The following is a 16,882-nucleotide window of genomic DNA, read 5'->3' on the forward strand; positions in this document are numbered from 1 at the left end:
ATTTGCTATGCAGCAGCTTACTCAAGCGTTCACAATAAACAAACATTAAAACAAAAAGAAATATTTAAAAAATGCTTAAAAACAACAAAAACAATAAAATATTGCACGAAGCATAAGATAGACGGGGACATTAACAGCAAACTTAGTCATTCATTTAGTCAAGTGTAGTTCAGTGCCAACAGTCAGTTAGTTAGCAGCAGCAGGACAGAATAAAGTAAAGTTTAAAAAAAAATCAGGAAAAAGTGCAGCACAGTACGTGATAAAGTACAGCAGCAAAAACACAGTGCATTACCTCATCCTCTTCACAGCTCAGATGGAGGCACAAAAGAGAACTTGTACCTTTTTTGCTGCCTGGGGTACAGCCAGATGAAGGCTGGAGGGGAGCAGCTTCTACTCCTGGTTAAGAGGATGAGTAGCATCCATAAGAACAGATTCTGCTTTCCTTTTAACTTGTGTCTTAAAAATGTCTTCAAGACTGTTAAAACACACCCCAGCCACTTCAGAGGCTACTTTTACTATCCTCTGAGGGAGTTCTTGTCCTTGTTGCCAAGGTTACCATACCTGCATATGATAGAAAACGAGATGATTGACTGGATAAAGGAGCAGTGGAAGAGCTTCATCAGCGTCCTATCAACCTGAAAGACAGCCAAGACACTTCAGAATCACCAGTTAAAGGGGAACTTCGTTTTTTTTTTCAACCTGGGGTCTGTTTTCATATGTCATTTCATACATGTGAGTGATGGAGAAATGAATTTTCGACATAGCTCCAGTATTTAGCCAGGCAGGCAGCTTAGCAGCTCGGCTAGCAGCTCGGCTAGCGAAAAGTATGGGGCAGCTGCCCCCCGTTCCGAAATCACGCGAGAGCTCGCTAGCCGAGCTGCTAAGCTGCCTGCCTGGCTAAATACTGGAGCTATGTCGAAAATTCATTTCTCCATCACTCACATGTATGAAATGACAAATGAAAACAGACCCCAGGTTGAAAAAAAATGAAGTTCCCCTTTAACCTCAGCATGTCTTTGGACTGTGGGACTGTTTGAAAAAGCGTTTTGTTATACTGGTAATAAAAAGAAGAAGCTGAAGTTGCTGCTGGGTCAGACTGTTATCAGCCAATCATGAGGTGAAATCAAGAGCATTCACAGCAAAGTTTCCAACTGTCGTATAGCTTCTATAAAAATGTGTACTTCAGAATCTAACATCCAGACAGCCCTGTACTTCTGTGTGAGGCTTGTCTTATTGCAGCAAGAATTAAAGAAACTCTGCTTTGACTTCGATGACTGGAGAACCCAGTCAGAACCCAGCAGGAGGAACATGGAAACTGCACACAGAAAGACCAGAACCTTCTAGCTGTGGGGCCACAGTGAGCAGCACTGAACCCCCGTACCGCTGCATCATAAACCAGCCAAAGAGTGTTGTCAGTTCCTTCATTTCGATGCAGGAAGTGGCATCATAAACTGTTTCTTTCATCAAGTATCCTTTTATTTTTGCGAAATGAAGTTGTCACTTGGTCGCAGTGTCATGTCTTTCCCGTTAACTCATTTGATTTGAATGGTAAAGTGATACAAAATAGTGCAAAGAAAAGAAACCCACAAGTGTCATCCTTCCGTATAGTTGCAGGAGACTTGGCTTGTGCAGTGATCCACTACGCTGGACAGATGTTTTCATTTTGGACAGATGTTTTCATTTTCAACGATGAGACCGAACACTGATACAGCAGCACGTCTTATAATTTCCTATTTTTATTAAAACATGCAGGAACTTCTAGAATCTATAGCCATCTAATATCTTCTGATGATACCCACACCATTAAGGTGAGGAAGGCTTGGGAGGACGAGCTTGGCCTAGTATTTGAAGATAGTTGGTGGGACGCAGCCATTGATACCATTCGCACAAGCTCAACTTGTGCGCGTCTAACACTTATACAATTCAAAGTATTATTTAGAATTCACTATTCTAAGGCCAAACTGTCACAAATATATCCTGACGTTACAGATAGCTGTGATAGGTGTCACAATTCACCCTGTAATTTAACCCACATGTTTTTTTCTTGCCCCTCTTTGTTCAATTTCTGGAAAAATTACTTTGATTCGATGTCCAAAATACTTTCGATTCCTATAAATACTTCCCCTCACACTGCTATCTTTGGTGTCCCGGGAAATTATACTCTATTCAGTCACAGACAATTAGAGGTCTTAGCTTTTACTTCCCTAATAGCAAGACGTCATCTTCTTTTGCAGTGGAAGTCAACGATATCTCCCTCCAGTGTTCAGTGGCTTAGAGAGGTAATGTCTTTTTTAAAATTGGAAAAAATCAGTTATTCTGTCAAAGGTGATATGAATATTTTCCAAAAGAAATGGGACCCTTTTCTAGCCTACTTTAATTCTTTCAACTCTTCTTAATTGAATAGGCCCCCTTCACCCACTCACTCGCTCTTTGCTTTCTTTCTTTACTTTTCTTCTGCCTACCTTTTTTTGTTTTCTTTTATATATATATATATATATATATATATATAAAATTGTTTAAGTTTCTATTTTCAAGTTGTTGTTGCAAAAAACTAAAAAATCTTCAAGGGAAGTACAATTTGGTGCAGGAAGAAATTGTATAGATTTGGAATCATAGAGATAAGATGTTACATGACTTGTATAAGTTTAAATATTTTCTTTTCCCTTCAAATGTACATGTATATACAAGGCCAGTGTGACTGTCCTGCAGTTTCTATGTCAAACTTCCCAATAAACATATTAATTTTTTTAAAAAAACATGCAGGAACTTTAAACAGATTCACTTTCAGAGTTTCTGCTTCAGGAGGATTCAGCATTTCTGTTTTCAGTGAAATGAAGCTGAAGTGAATTAAAACACCTGAGCAGCTTCACTTCATCAGGATCTAAACATTTAGTCAACAGGATCTCTGTCTCACCGGTCCCTCAGTCCAGATCGTTCTCATTTAATTAACTGACTAACTCAAACCTCGGTCCACCATCGGCTTGATTCCCTGCAGCCTGAAAACAGGCTGTTAGCTCCTCCTAACTACCCTGTGTGACACTAACAGTCAAAAATAATAATTCTGCATAAACACAGAATTCCTTCTTTTTGCCCTTTCAGCTGCATATTTCCTTCATTAAGACAGACATCGTGACGTTTGTCTTCCAGTGTGATGTAGAATCTCCACGTTATTCCCATCGCTCCATACAGTGTACATGAACTTCAACTATAGTTTATGTTTATTCGATTTATTTATTTTTTTAAAAACATCATCAGGCAGGTGCATCAGCAGAACAATGAAAAGGAAAAATAGATTTTTTTTTTAAAACTTAGTAAATTACATTCCAGGCAGTTCAGTCAGAAATAGTTAAAAAGCTCATTGATGCTGTTTGTCGTTCATTAAGTCAAAGGAAACAAACGAGCACTTCTTGTTTCTTTAACAGCACAGAGTCAGGCTTTTAAAACAGCTCTGAAAGTGACGGGAAACTGAAATGAAATAAGGATTTCTCGAAACAAGGTTGTGACTCGATCACCTCAACAGTTTCACCGCAGGACGCCTGAACGCAGCATCAGAGCAAGAGTCACTTATTTACATTCCAGATCTTCCACATCAGAATAAAAAGCTTAACACTGCAGATCTGAGTCTTTCTGCAGGTTTTAGTGCAACAGAATTTTCATCATTACAAACAACGTTGAAACATTATTTTACATTCCAGTAAAAACAAGCTGCATTTTGGAAAACTGTGCACAAGATGAAATCCAGGATGACAATGGAAGCAAAGATGCAGCAGTAAAATAAAAGGTTTATTATGAGCACCATGTAGCTTCATAGAAATGCAGTTTATTGAATCGCATTTATATACATTTAAATTGTGCCAACACAATAAAAAGTTCTGACTGTGCAGCTCAGAGTAAACCTTAAAGGGAGAATGTGAAGCATCAGGATCATGAATCTTAAAATCTAATCTAGAGGTGATTGTTGACTAATGCTGATGAAGCTGCTGGGAGTTATGTATGCTTTATAATGTACCTCATGTTCATCAAGAGCAGAATGAAGTGATCACAAGTGTTGAAATGAAACTCAGCTGACATCAGAGAAGATCAGCGGACGAAGAGTCGACCTCATCGTCCAACAAAGAGCCAGAAGCTGCTCCAGCCGCTCAGTTCTGTGTCCAGCATTCAAGCTCTGCTCACTGAGTTTTCACCTTCTTGCTGTGAGGAACTGATTCTCTTCTTCTGGGTTTAGAGGCGAAACGTCTGCAGAAGGTATGAAATAAAGCAGGAAGAGTCATTTAAGCAGAGAGAAGAAGAAACAGGAGCTGCTGTGTTGCTTCCTAAATGTCAGTGTGAGTTCAGGAGGTTTAAAATAACTCTTTATAACAGCTAGCCTAGCCACGCTAGACCCATGTTCTGAAGGCACAAGGGTCTAGGAACGCTCGACAGGGAGGGAGTCGGGCTAAAAGGTTGTCTTTCAAATCACTCTGCAGCAATTGGGTAAGTATACAACCAATCAGTGCAACGAATAGGCTGACGTAGTTCCTAGAGCGCCGGCGGATTGTGGCTAAGTCCCATTAGCTTCCCAACCAGCGGAGCCAACTGGTAATATTAAGGATTTGCCATATCCCGTCGGCATAAGTCCAAATACGTCTTTCTTCTCAATGAAACACTTCAGTGCCGTCCTTTGTTTATCTTTCAAGTTGAATTTTAGCTTCAAATCTTTAAAGGCTGTGGCCAAAGCCAAGTCAAAAGATAACTATTTATTGTGCGCCGGTTGTTTCTGTCAGAATCGTCGCACCTCTGTCGTCACTTAGTTACGCCCGCCTTCTGACTCTACACTTCATGGTGATTGGTCCGGCCAGTTTTAGGAGAATCCAGCCTCGAGCCTTATGGAGGGTAACTAGACCCACCCTGGCAGAGAATTAAATTCGTTGCCGTGGGTTGTCTAGCGCGGCTAGGCTACATAACATCTACTTAATGCAGGTCTGATGCATGTTTTAGAGTTAGAAATTTATTTTGAACAATTTTAGAAAAATATCTAATGGGATTTTTTTTCATGTCACATATTCAGATTTGATTTTAAATCTGATTTTTTAAAGTCCATCTTCAGTTCAATATTCACAGATTTAAAATGGAGAATTAACACAAGAACATCAACAGGAGGAACAGGAATCAGTCAAATCACTCGTGTTGAATCCCATCCAGACTGAACTGCATTTGGCTAATTAATTTCATTCAGTTCGACATCAGCAAACTGTTCAGTCTCCGTATGTTTTATGCTGTTTGAGCAGCAGCTTTACGTTCAGGGTTTGTGGTGCGTTCAAGTGTTTGTACCGTCTCTGGTAAAGGTAGAACAGAAACAGCAGCTCGTCTCTGAAGCAGGAGAGCTGATGGGAGGAAGAAAAACCTCCAGAAGGTGAGAAGAAGGAGGCGAAGCAGCACAGATCTGAGATCAGCGTGTTAACTCCCTGTGGACAGAAAATCACGCATCGATTGGTCTGAAAACTCGAATCCTGGCTGAGTTTGTTAAAACGCTGAAACCTTCTGAACCCCAGAAAACACCAGCAGGTTTGAAAGATATTAAAAAGAAGAAATTAAGTACTTTATCGTTAAGAAACTGTCGAAACAGAAATAAACATCACGTGTTATAGAAGTTTAAAATCACAGTAATTCCTCAACATCATTTCAACGTGTCATTCAAAAATTCAAACCAAAAATGTTGTTTCTGCGAAGAGACTGAGAGGAAAATCAAAGGTACTGGATCAAAAAAATAAATGCAGCATGGCTCAGACGCAGTGAACAGAGGAGCAAGTTGTTGATACATTCAGCATGGTGAAACATCTTTCTAGAGTAGAGAGAGCAAGTCTGGAGAAGAAACATGGAGACAGAAAAATATCTACAGTGTGAGGAGACAAAACCACCACAGAGAGACAAGAAGAAGAAGACGTGGAATGTTAGATTAGCGTCCTTAAACCATCCTTACTAATCCTTACTCATTTGTCGGTTAGAAGGAAACACTAATGTAACGTAAAAGATGGCAAAATGAACTTAGTCAATCTAAGACGTGAAATGATCAAGACAGAAAAAAAACAAAAAAAAAACACACAAAATGACCATAAATGAAGTAAAACAACAGAAAGGAGACAGAATTACCCATCTCAGTCTGTAGAGGTTGCAGAAATGTACAAAATGTGTAGTATGTGGAAGCGAAACAACCACATAAAACGAGTCATAAAGCGACACAAATTAACCAAAAAATGAGTAAAAGGAGAACACAGAGACACAGCCCTAACAGACACAAATCGAGAAAAACAACATTAAAAAAACAAAAAAACATGAAAAACAGGACACATGATAAAGCACAAAACAACATGAAACAAGAACAAAGTGATACAAAATGAAAAAAGTGAGACACAGATAGACAGAAAGGAGACAGGTGCTCCATTACTTCCAGTGTTGGTAACATCTGCGGACTCTTGGAAACATGTTGGACATGTTGGTTCCAGGATTTGGTATTTTTGTAAAGAAATAATCAAAGAAATGACAGAGGACATATCTGAGTTCTCTTCTTCTTCGTGTTATTTTGCTTCTACAGAGCTGCAGGACTTCAGATTGAAAAATGAACCACAGTGAAGAAAAATGAGGCCAGAGTATATACAGTCATGGGCCAGGGCGAAAAACCAACGAGCTGTTTGGGGTTCAGAAGGTAAAATATCAGATAAACGTTATAGACAGAAACCTTTCCTCACCCTGTACATCAACACCGTCCCCTGTAGGTGACCCACAGACCTCAACTGGAACAGAAGAGCTGAGATTTCAATTTATGGCCTTTAATAACAGCCAGATCATGTGTTAAATGTTAAATCTATTAATCTGAGTAGACCTTGTGGTTGATGAAGAGCTGAGGGACCATCGACAAGAAGCCAAAAGCATAAACTCCTGATGGGACCAAAGGGAAGAGAGTCAGAACCAAACTAACAGTAGAGGTTCATTTTAAATAAAACAACAATCCAACGACAAACTGCTCCATAGATGAGCTCCACTCACCCGTCACCAGACTGTTGATCAACCAGGAGTAATAACTGTTGGTTTAATATAGACTCATGTTAATTCCAGTTAGTAAAGAAACACAACTAAAGACAGAACCTTAAACTAAAACCACATTATTCACAATAATTACTCCGATCTTCCAGACGTTTCTCTGTATCAATTTACTTTTACTGCCTTTGAAGTTTGCTTGAACCATCTCAAATGGTAAATTCTTAGGGATTTTTTAAAATACTTTTTTTCTACAATAAAAATAGAGATACTAAACATATTCTCTGATTAACTGTGGTGTTTAATTAACTTTAATGAAATCTAATCCATAGTTTTAGTCATTTTATCTTCTCTATGAGAAAATAAAACATATCATTGGTCCTATTACGCTCATCAGGGTTCTGTGTGGCCAAATTATAAAAACAAAAAACAAAAAAACACTTCAGGCAATTAATATTGTGATAAATTTTTTTATCTGATAACATAAATAACATGACAAAGCTGTCACTTGAAGTACAGATGTGAGTATATATGTACATATATGTGAATAATCCACCATTTAGGTGAAATATGCAACATGATACTTTCATGCACTGATCAGTTTAACACGTCTGCTTTCACATGATTAGAAAGAAATTATTCAGAATAATCCAGTAGAAGATTATTTTATTGACTGTCTTTGTAATGCAACTAAAAATGTCAGTAAAAAAGCCAGAAATGTTCATTTCATCAGCTCTTCCATCCACCAAACGTCCTACTTTCACTCCTCTTTATACTCTGAATGTTTTTATTGACAGGTTTGTTTGTTCCATCATAGACTGATTTATAGACATTTAATCCCTAAAAACATGGTGAAAATTGATGACTTTCTGATTTTCCATGAAAAAAAAAAACAAAATTCTCCCAGTAAAGACATGAAATGTGTCAGAAAATACAACAAAAATGCCAATTTTATCCAAATTTCCGAATGTTTTCAGTCTGACTTTGCACTAACAAACCTCAGTAAATCTCCCTCAGTTTGTATAATTCATGTAAAAGTTAAATCATGAGTTATTTCTGTGGCTCATCTCACCTCTTCTGGCGTAAGTAGGCGAGAGAGAACACGGCTCCACTGATGCACAGAGGATAAACCAGGTAGGACAGATATCTGCAGGCCTGCAGACAAAACCACAGAAGAAGAATTCAAACCAAACGAAGCCTGAAGCTGAAACAAAGCAGAGAGCTGCAGATACCTGAGCATCGAACTCCAGCGTCCTCCTCTCGTCTTCATCCATTTTATTCACCTGCAACATTAGCAGCAGGTTTAAACCCCAAACCTGAACAAACTGATTTAAACCAGTTTCCAGGAAATACTCACATGCAGCTTGTTGCTTTTACACGGCAGCTGGATTTTAAAGACTCTGAACAGCTTCCACACCTGACAGGATGAAGATTAACAGGTTAGAGGCTTTCCTCTTTGTTGGATGTGTTGTGTTTCCAGATAAATTACCTCCACAGAGGCTCCCAGTCCGACCGGCAGCAGAACCAGCAGACTGGTTTCCTCCAGCAGGTGGAGGAAGATGAGCAGCGTGCTGAGGCTTCGCCACAGAACTACAAACACAGAAGAAGCAAAGGTGTCCTTTATTAAAGCTGCAGATATCAGCCTCATTCACTAAGACACAGGTTTGTTTCTTACCGGATTTCTTCGACATTCCCACCATGCTCTTCTTCTTCCTCCATGAGCTGATGTCATTTTTTAAAGCCAGAAATTCACAGATGAGCTAAAAAACAGCACAAAATGTAGATAAAACATTTCTATTTTACAATGCTTAATTTGTGACACAGGTGAGCCTCAAATTATTCATATTCAAGCCAAAAACATGATTTATAATTCATATTTTATTGGCCAGTAAGCTTCCTCTGGATGGAAATGACACAAACCAGTGACAAAATGCTGCAACTGCATACATATGTTTTGTACAGTTTAGCTAAATACAATGCAAATGTCATATACTTTGTCATTACCACCATCTTTTGTTTATCTCATTTCCAGTCAAAAGAAACATGCTGATCAAATAAAAATTCACTAAAAATCTAAATTTGGCTTGATTTGCAATCATTTTATTATCTGCACAACATTCCAGAAGTGGTATTCAGAAAATAACCTGACATCAGTGTGATTATTGTGCAGTTTAGTTCAATCTGAGCTGTTTTCTCACCTGCAGAGCTGTGATGAGCGCCGTCAGCACCAGCAGGTAAAGGTTGGATCCAACCAGAGTCTCTTTAATCTCATCAATGTTCTCCTCAGTGAAGCCTGAAACTCAAAATGATAGAGATTCAGGTTTATATTCAGGACGAAAAACCAAGAACACACAGTTAAAATGGCTCCTTCAATAATCAAGCAACACACAAAGTCCACACATCGATTAAAAGGACATTTGATTCCTTTTGATTCCTTATTTTCTGATTTTGAGAGTAATAATAAAAAAATCCCTTTAAAAAGCATGAAAAATGTCAGAAAACACAAATAAAATAGATTTTATCTAAAGGTCAGATTTCTGTTCTGGAAATCGATGCAAATTTGTGCATTTTAATGAGAGTATACTTCATTTGCATATTTAAGCATTAAAATTCTGGAAACTTTTAAGACAAACAATAAATTTGTGCATCAGCTGTTTAAAGTGAATTTTAAACATTCAGTGTCTGTGTCTCGTTTAAAATAATCCATAAAATAATAAAAACAAAAACCCTAAATCTCCTCACCACTCACCGAACTGCCGCAGGGAATAAACCATGTCCTGCAGATGGACCCAGAACCTGAACCCTCTCAGAGAGATCCCTTCATAGGACACAGTTAGAGGCAGCTGAGCAGAGCTGCTGCTGATCTCCTGACGAGGAATTGAACTGGTTAATTTACATGTTAATTTATGTCAAATCCAGTAAATCTGTAAATCTGCAGCTTCCCACCATCAGGTCTCGGACTCTGCAGCTGAGCTCGTTGACCAGCAGCAGAGGGAGGTAGATCATCTGTCGGCCGTCCTGAGAACTGAACAGACCAGCAAGTTCAAACTGAAGAACCGTTTCTGGTCTCACAGCTTCAATATTCCACCACGACTCATTTGTGGAATTAAAAAATATTGCTTGTTCCGAGTTTTTCTTGTCAGTTTGCTTCTCATGTTCAAGGTTTGTATATTTTTAAATTATGAAATACCACCAGTTAAACACGATTATGTAAATATTCTGTTCATAATTTTGTCCCAAACTGCCAAAAACATGTTTGGCTCCAGGTTGGGGAGTCGTGTTGTATCAGCACTGACAGTAAAGTAGAATTTAACAGAATGAAATATTTATATCATGGTATTAATACACACATGATAGTAAATAATCAGCTGCAGTAACTGTCACACACTCACACTCTCATGTAGCGGCGAACATCACTGGGAAGCCCCGCCTTGTTGAAGGTGAAGTCCTCTGACATCATCGTGATTGACAGGTGGGGCCTCCAATGGGACACTGGATTCTCTGATCTGAGCTTCTGATGGAAACAGAAAGAATCTGAAGTCAGAGTTAACAGAATCTACAGATGTTAGTAGAGTATACAGATGTTGGCTGTCTTATCCAGACATTAGTAGAGTATGCAAATGTTGATTGTGTGTATAGATGTTGGTTGTGTTGCCGAGATGCTGTTTTTGTGTACAGATGTTGGTTGTCTTATACAGATGTTAGTTGTGTTGCCTAGATGCTGTGCTTGTGTACAGATGTTTATTGTGTGTACAGATGTTAGCTGTATTGTCCAGATGTTAGTTGTGTGTACAGACGTTAGTAGAGTTTACAGATGTTTGTTGTATGTACAGATGTTGGTTGTGCATCCAGATGTGGGGTTGTGTATAAATATTGGTTGTCTTTACAGATGCTGGCTGTGTTGTCCAGATGTGGGTTTTGTATGCAGATGTTAGTAGAATATCCAGATGTTGGTTGTGTATACAGATGTTAGTAGAATATCCAGATGTTGGTTGTGCGTACAGATGTTGGTAGAATATCCAGATGTTGGTTGTGTATACAGATGTTGGTTGTGTGTACAGATGTTGGTTGTGTGTACAGATGCTGACTAGAGATGTTGGTCGTGTGTCCCAACCCGGTCTCACGGGGATTCGTGAAACTGTCACGTAAGTTTTAGTTTCGGTTTCGTGCGCACCAACACGATTTCGTCATGTTTTTCGTGCCGCTCACCACGAAATGTTTTTCGCTGTGGTAATCACATCTGAAAGTGGTTTATACCGGCGGATTCATGACGATCTAAGCTGTCCATCGGCGTATACTGCTTGTGTGATCGCGTTTGCGGCCGCCGGCCGCCGGACATTCTTGAAATTCCTATGCAAATTGGTAAGTGTACCACCGGCTTATGGTTAGGTTATGGTTAGGGTTATGGTTAGGGTTATGTTTAGGGACGATGTCATGCAAAATATAGCGTTGGATTCGCCACGGTTTTACATTAAAAATATAATATACACATTCTTTTGAAATACGTTCTGAGTGGCACGAAAAGTCCGCCGTTTAAAATACATTGGTGCGCATTTCGTGGTGAGCGGCACGAAAAACATGACGAAATCGTGTTGGTGCACACGAAACCGAAACTAAAACTTACGTGACAGTTTCATGAATCCCCGTGAGATCGGGCTGTGTGTCCACATGTTGACTGTGCGTCCAGATTTGGGGTTGTGTATAGATATTGGTTGTCTGTAAGGATGTTGGTTGTGTTGTTCCAGATGTTGGTTTTGTTTGCAGATGTTGGTAGAATATCCAGATGTTGGTTGTGTATACAGATGTGAGTAGAATATCAAGATGTTGGTTGTGCGTACAGATGTTGGTAGAATATCCAGATGTTGGTAGCTACCTCTGCATGCTGAGGGAGGATGTAGGAGGTGAGCTGAGAAGCGTAGTGAACTTCCCGACTGTCCTCCAGTGGAGAAACTCCAGCTTTGTGGACATAGACGACAGCGAACAGCGTCCCGTTGGCTCGAGTCTCCTCTGGCAGAGACACGTTGACGGTCCTGCAGAGAGGTGGAGGTTAGAACACAGCAGAGAAAGAATGAAAGCCAGTTTATCTGTCAAAATCTTCAAAATGCAACATCTAGTCAAAACTAACCACACCAAGCCAGAGAAACCTGATTTTCTTCTGTATTTTTATTGACCACTTTCTTCATGATTAGTAGAATAAACACATATTTAAGTTGATTACAGCTTAAATGAAGCTATTCCTACTAGTATTTTTATAGTGTTTAATAGTATTTTGTCATTAATTAGCAGAATTCTTAACATAAGTTGACACATTTAAAAACATTCATTTTTCCAGTGTTACATGTAGAGGGGACGAGACTGCAACATGTGTCTATCATGTGTGCATTAATACCATGATATCAGTATTTCATTCTAAATCCTATTTACGGTCAGTGCTGATTCAACACAACTCCCCAAACATGTTGCTGGCAGTCTGAGAGAAAATTATAAACAGAATATTTAGATAATCATGTTGAACTGGTGCTATTTCATTTACAGTAACAGTTTTCAGTCAGGCTGAACCTTGTTTTCTTCAAAAAGAGACAAACTGCAAAAACAGAAATAACTGAGAAATGCACTAAACCTGAGTTCAATTTGGATATTTCATCAAAATCACTTTATTTTTCTTGACTCATTTAAAAATTAGCCCAAAAGAAACCATGTTTTGCTACCAAAAGTCACATGAAAAAATTCAGGGAATTTTAGTGTCATGTTTAAATAAAGTCTGATTGATTATGTGATTGGTAATTATTCAGTAGAAAAATGAAAAAGTAGAAGTTCTGGTTGAAGAAATGAAAAAAAATCTACTAAATAACAACAAAAAACTTAGAAAACTATATTGTTTAGCTTCATTATCGTGTGTGACATTATTTATTACCTCAGTATTATCACCACAATTACTTCTGTTCCAGCCTTATTTACCTTATTTTATTCCAGTAATGCACCATACTTGTATCTTATTGATTTTCTACTTTTTATTCACAGCTATTTAGGTTTTTCTGAGGAACATATGGCACAAGCATTTAATTAAGTTTTATCTTATCCTAACAGTTGTAGAGTACAGCGCTACAGATCGCAATGAAAAATGAACCACAGTGAAGAAAACCACCCAGAAAGTGTTTCCGAGGTTTAATAAAAAACCAGCCTGCTGTTTGTAGCAGAACATTTGTTGAATATTCTCGTCTTCGCTGCATCAACTTCTACAAACTCTGGACCTCGTCTGTTATTTTAATCTCATCACACCGACCTAATTATCTCTCTGACTAACGTGCTTTATATAACTGCCGCTGAGACGCCCGGTGGTGTGGATGCTGTTTCTAACGTGGGCTTGAAATCTGAGGTACAGGAGACGATGCATCACCTCTGGAAAGCAGAATGAGGGTCAAACGGGTCGACGGCGACAGCGAGCTGCAGCGGGCTGTTATCAGGCAGCAGGCAGGTGAAGACACTCATCTGGAGGAGGAAGAACATTCAGAGCTGCAGAAATACAGAAAACCTGAAAATGATGCATGTGTGATGAGCAAAACAATCCACCTGCTGACAGATCCTACTAAGGCTGAATATTATATCTGATAATTACAGCACAGGATTACAAATGAGGCACCAACACGTCCACAGAAACACACAAACGATCATGTTTCTGTTTTGTCCACTGTTATTTAGCAACTACTGGATTTATCAACTTTTAAAGATCAGTTTTCAACCAGATCCACTCAGAGTGTTCGGATTGCTGTTAATCTTTGTCCCACATCAGAATAAACTGGCTAATTTTATGGTTCTGAGTGTTTTTCAGCTCAGATACATTCCCTGAAGACAGCTTATCTGCACTTTGGTTCATCACAATCACATAAAGTTCAAACTGCCATTTTTAATGCTGCCTTTTGTCAAACAAAAGCATAAAGGAAAAGTAGAAATCCATTAAAATAATCGAAATCAGCAAATTAGATGTTTTATCCTGCAGCGTTGCATCTTAATAAATGGTAGGAAAAGGTACTCTGAAATAGTTTTTAGAGTCTAAAAACTAATCCCTCCTTCATTGTTGAATGTGTTTTATGTGAAGTTTTGTTGGAACCAAATCTAATCTGAAAACTGATATTTCATCATAATAATTTCATCCTACATTAAAGATTTGTAAAAAATAAACCATCCACATTAGAGTCTGTACGAAATAAAAATAATTAACCCTCCTGTTTATCTTTAAAAGCCTAAAACTAACGTTCAATATTATTCTAGCCTTTATTCAGGCTTCATGCAGTTTACTGACAGATTAATACATTTATAACTGATGTATTTATAATGAATATAGTTCTAATGAATATACTTCTAATTACTGTATTTCTAACTGATGAATTTATAATTGATATATTTCTAATGAACACATTTATAAATGGGGTCCATCCATCCTCTATACACTGCTTTATCCTCATTAGGGTCGCGGGGGGTGCTGGAGCCTATCCCAGCTGACTTGAGCGAAGGCAGGGGACACCCTGGACAGGTCGCCGTTCTGTCACAGGGCTACATATACAGACAGACAAGCACACTCACATACACACCTACGGGCAATTTAGAGTCATCAATTAACCTCAGCATATTTTTGGACTGTGGGAGGAAGCTGGAGTACCCGGAGAAAACCCACGCATGCACAGGGAGACCATGCAAACTCCATGCAGAAAGATCCCAGGCCCAACCCGGGATTCAAACCGGGATCTTCTTGCTGCAAGGCGAAAGTGCTAACCACTACGCCGCTGTGCAGCCCCTATAAATGGGGTATTTATAATTATTTTATTTCAAATTGATGTATTTAAAATTAATATGTTTATAACTTCTATATTTACAATTAATATATTTTATTTAATGTATTTCTATTTAATATAATTCTAATAATTCTATTATTTTCTATTTCTATTCTTCTCTGTATTTCTAATGACTATATTTCTACTTAATCTATTTCAAACTGATGCATTTAAAATCTATATATTTCTATTTGATGCATTTAGACTTTCTAACTGATGCATTTATAATTAAAATACTTATAACTGGTTTATTCATAACTGATGTATTTCTACTTAATATACTTCAAACTGATGTATTTATCATGACTATATTTCTATTTAATATATTGCTAATGAATATATTTCCAATTTATGTATTTCTAATGAATATATTTCTGAGTAACAAATTTATAATTATTTGTAGTTTATTTATAATAAATATATATACAATTAACATATTTATAATGAATGTATTTCTATGTGATTTATTGCAATTTCTAACTAATGTATGTATAATTCTTATGTTTATAACTGATTTATTTCTCATTAATACTGCATATTCTACTGTATTTCTCGTGCTGTGTTTATTAGGGGCCTGCTGACCTGCAGTCTGGGGCTTCCGGTCAGGTAGGAGCTGATGCACGTCTCTCCTCGGCCTCCGTCGCAGGGTTTGGTGTTGAGGAAACCGTACAGCAGCCAGCCGGTGTGCAGAGAATAAACCACAAACACTCCCAGCAGCAGCTTCGCCACCGAGCTCCGCTTCCCACTGCCGTCCGCCGGTTTGGAGTAACACGAAGGAAACATATCTGCTGCAGACTAAACACTAACAACAATAACAACAACAACAACAAAGCAGGGATGTGGCTGCAGATGGGATTAGAAAGCCTCAAACACGACCCGTAGCATCCTGACGCTCCTCTGCATCCAGCGGAAGGATGCTGATGATGCTGACGATGACGACGATGCCGAGGCTCCTCCCACCGAGCTCCACCAATCAGCTCCTCCAGCTCTCACACACACTTCCAGTGTTGCGTATCATTTTCTGTTGGAGCATCATTTTGTCACTGCTTTATGTTTTTATTTTTACCTCCTTGTGGCTCAGATTATCACCAGTCAGGAGGTTTTAGCTGCTGGAACAGTTCAAAAGGTCCAGTTCAGCTCATTTAATGCAGGTTTACATTAGTGCAGCCACTGTCACTGATTTCACTCCTGACATTACATTTTAGAGATAATAGCTTATGGGATGATTGCAAAAGAGATCATTTATATTTAGAAGGCATCCAGAAATCAAGTCCATTACAGTGTAATAATGATAGTACACACCAATGCTTAAACACTGCAAAAAATACTCTAGTATTGCCTATAATAGATCTTAAAACTAATACTTGATTACACGAGGAACTGAGAAAACGTTTAAATTTCACAAAAGACACACTTCTGCAGTGACCACAGAAATAAAATCATGTTTATTTGAACGTCATGACAGATTCAGATAGAAGCAGCTGTATACTTTTCACAAGTGTTACATAAATGTGACATAAAATCTCACAATTTAAACTAGTAAACTAGGACGTATGTTATTTTTCTGCTGATATTCGTGATATGTTTGCACCATCCTCTTTGCAGCTGTAACAATGAAAATTTCCTCATAAAAAAGGCTTATCTTATCATTCAATCCTACCGTCCATTCTCCGCTTAATCCTCAATAGGGTCGCAGGGGGGCGGAGCCTATCCCAGCTGACTTGGGCGGAGGCCCTAAACAAGTCCAAATGTTATATATATGCAGTGGCGGCTGGTGGTAAAATTTGTTGGGTGGGCTAACAAATGCGTAATACCGATTAAATAGTTAACATCACCTATGATACTTTAGCGGGGCTGCACAGTGGAGTAGTGGTTAGCACTTTCGCCTTGCAGCAAGAAGATCACCGGTTCAAATCCCGGGGTGGGCCTGGGATCTTTCTGCATGGAGTTTGCATGTTCTCCCTGTGAATGCGTGGGTTTTCTCTGGGCACTCTGGCTTCCTCCCACAGTCCAAAAATATGCTAAGGTTAATTGATTAC

The 16,882-nt window shown here is 38.6% G+C and overlaps 1 protein-coding gene across 2 annotated transcripts; it reads right to left on the reverse strand.

Moving 5' to 3' along the window:
• Positions 1 to 3,200: 3,200 nt before the first annotated feature.
• Positions 3,201 to 15,779, reverse strand: LOC110963354 (lipid scramblase CLPTM1L-like). Of its 2 annotated transcripts, none has more exons than XM_022211687.2 (17): positions 15,426 to 15,779; positions 13,412 to 13,503; positions 11,888 to 12,044; positions 10,407 to 10,528; positions 9,961 to 10,039; positions 9,764 to 9,881; positions 9,213 to 9,307; positions 8,690 to 8,774; positions 8,504 to 8,604; positions 8,372 to 8,431; positions 8,247 to 8,297; positions 8,087 to 8,169; positions 7,024 to 7,058; positions 6,860 to 6,915; positions 6,726 to 6,770; positions 5,311 to 5,444; positions 3,201 to 4,236 (listed from the first exon to the last, which is right to left on the reverse strand). In XM_022211687.2, the coding sequence occupies exons 1-17, from the start codon at positions 15,624 to 15,626 to the stop codon at positions 4,170 to 4,172; spliced, it is 1,581 nt and encodes a 526-aa protein (XP_022067379.2). In that variant the 5' UTR covers positions 15,627 to 15,779; the 3' UTR covers positions 3,201 to 4,169. The 2 variants fall into 2 exon arrangements, with proteins under 2 accessions (XP_022067379.2, XP_051813328.1); XM_051957368.1 differs by having other exon boundaries at positions 13,412 to 13,527; positions 15,426 to 15,549.
• Between the last annotated feature and the right edge of the window lie 1,103 nt (positions 15,780 to 16,882).

This window comes from Acanthochromis polyacanthus, chromosome 12, assembly GCF_021347895.1.
Source record: "Acanthochromis polyacanthus isolate Apoly-LR-REF ecotype Palm Island chromosome 12, KAUST_Apoly_ChrSc, whole genome shotgun sequence".
NCBI lineage: Eukaryota > Metazoa > Chordata > Actinopteri > Pomacentridae > Acanthochromis > Acanthochromis polyacanthus.

Bases quoted from the DNA above. Each gene is read 5' to 3' on its own strand.
- LOC110963354 (XM_022211687.2), bottom strand. From the start codon at position 15,626: ATGTTTCCTTCGTGTTACTCCAAACCGGCGGACGGCAGTGGGAAGCGG. The intron at 9,308-9,763 runs GTGAGTGGTGAG...TTTGAGTTTCAG, and splicing joins TTATTCCCTGCGGCAGTTCG to GCTTCACTGAGGAGAACATT. The intron at 8,298-8,371 runs GTGAGTATTTCC...CTAATGTTGCAG, and splicing joins GTAAAAGCAACAAGCTGCAT to GTGAATAAAATGGATGAAGA.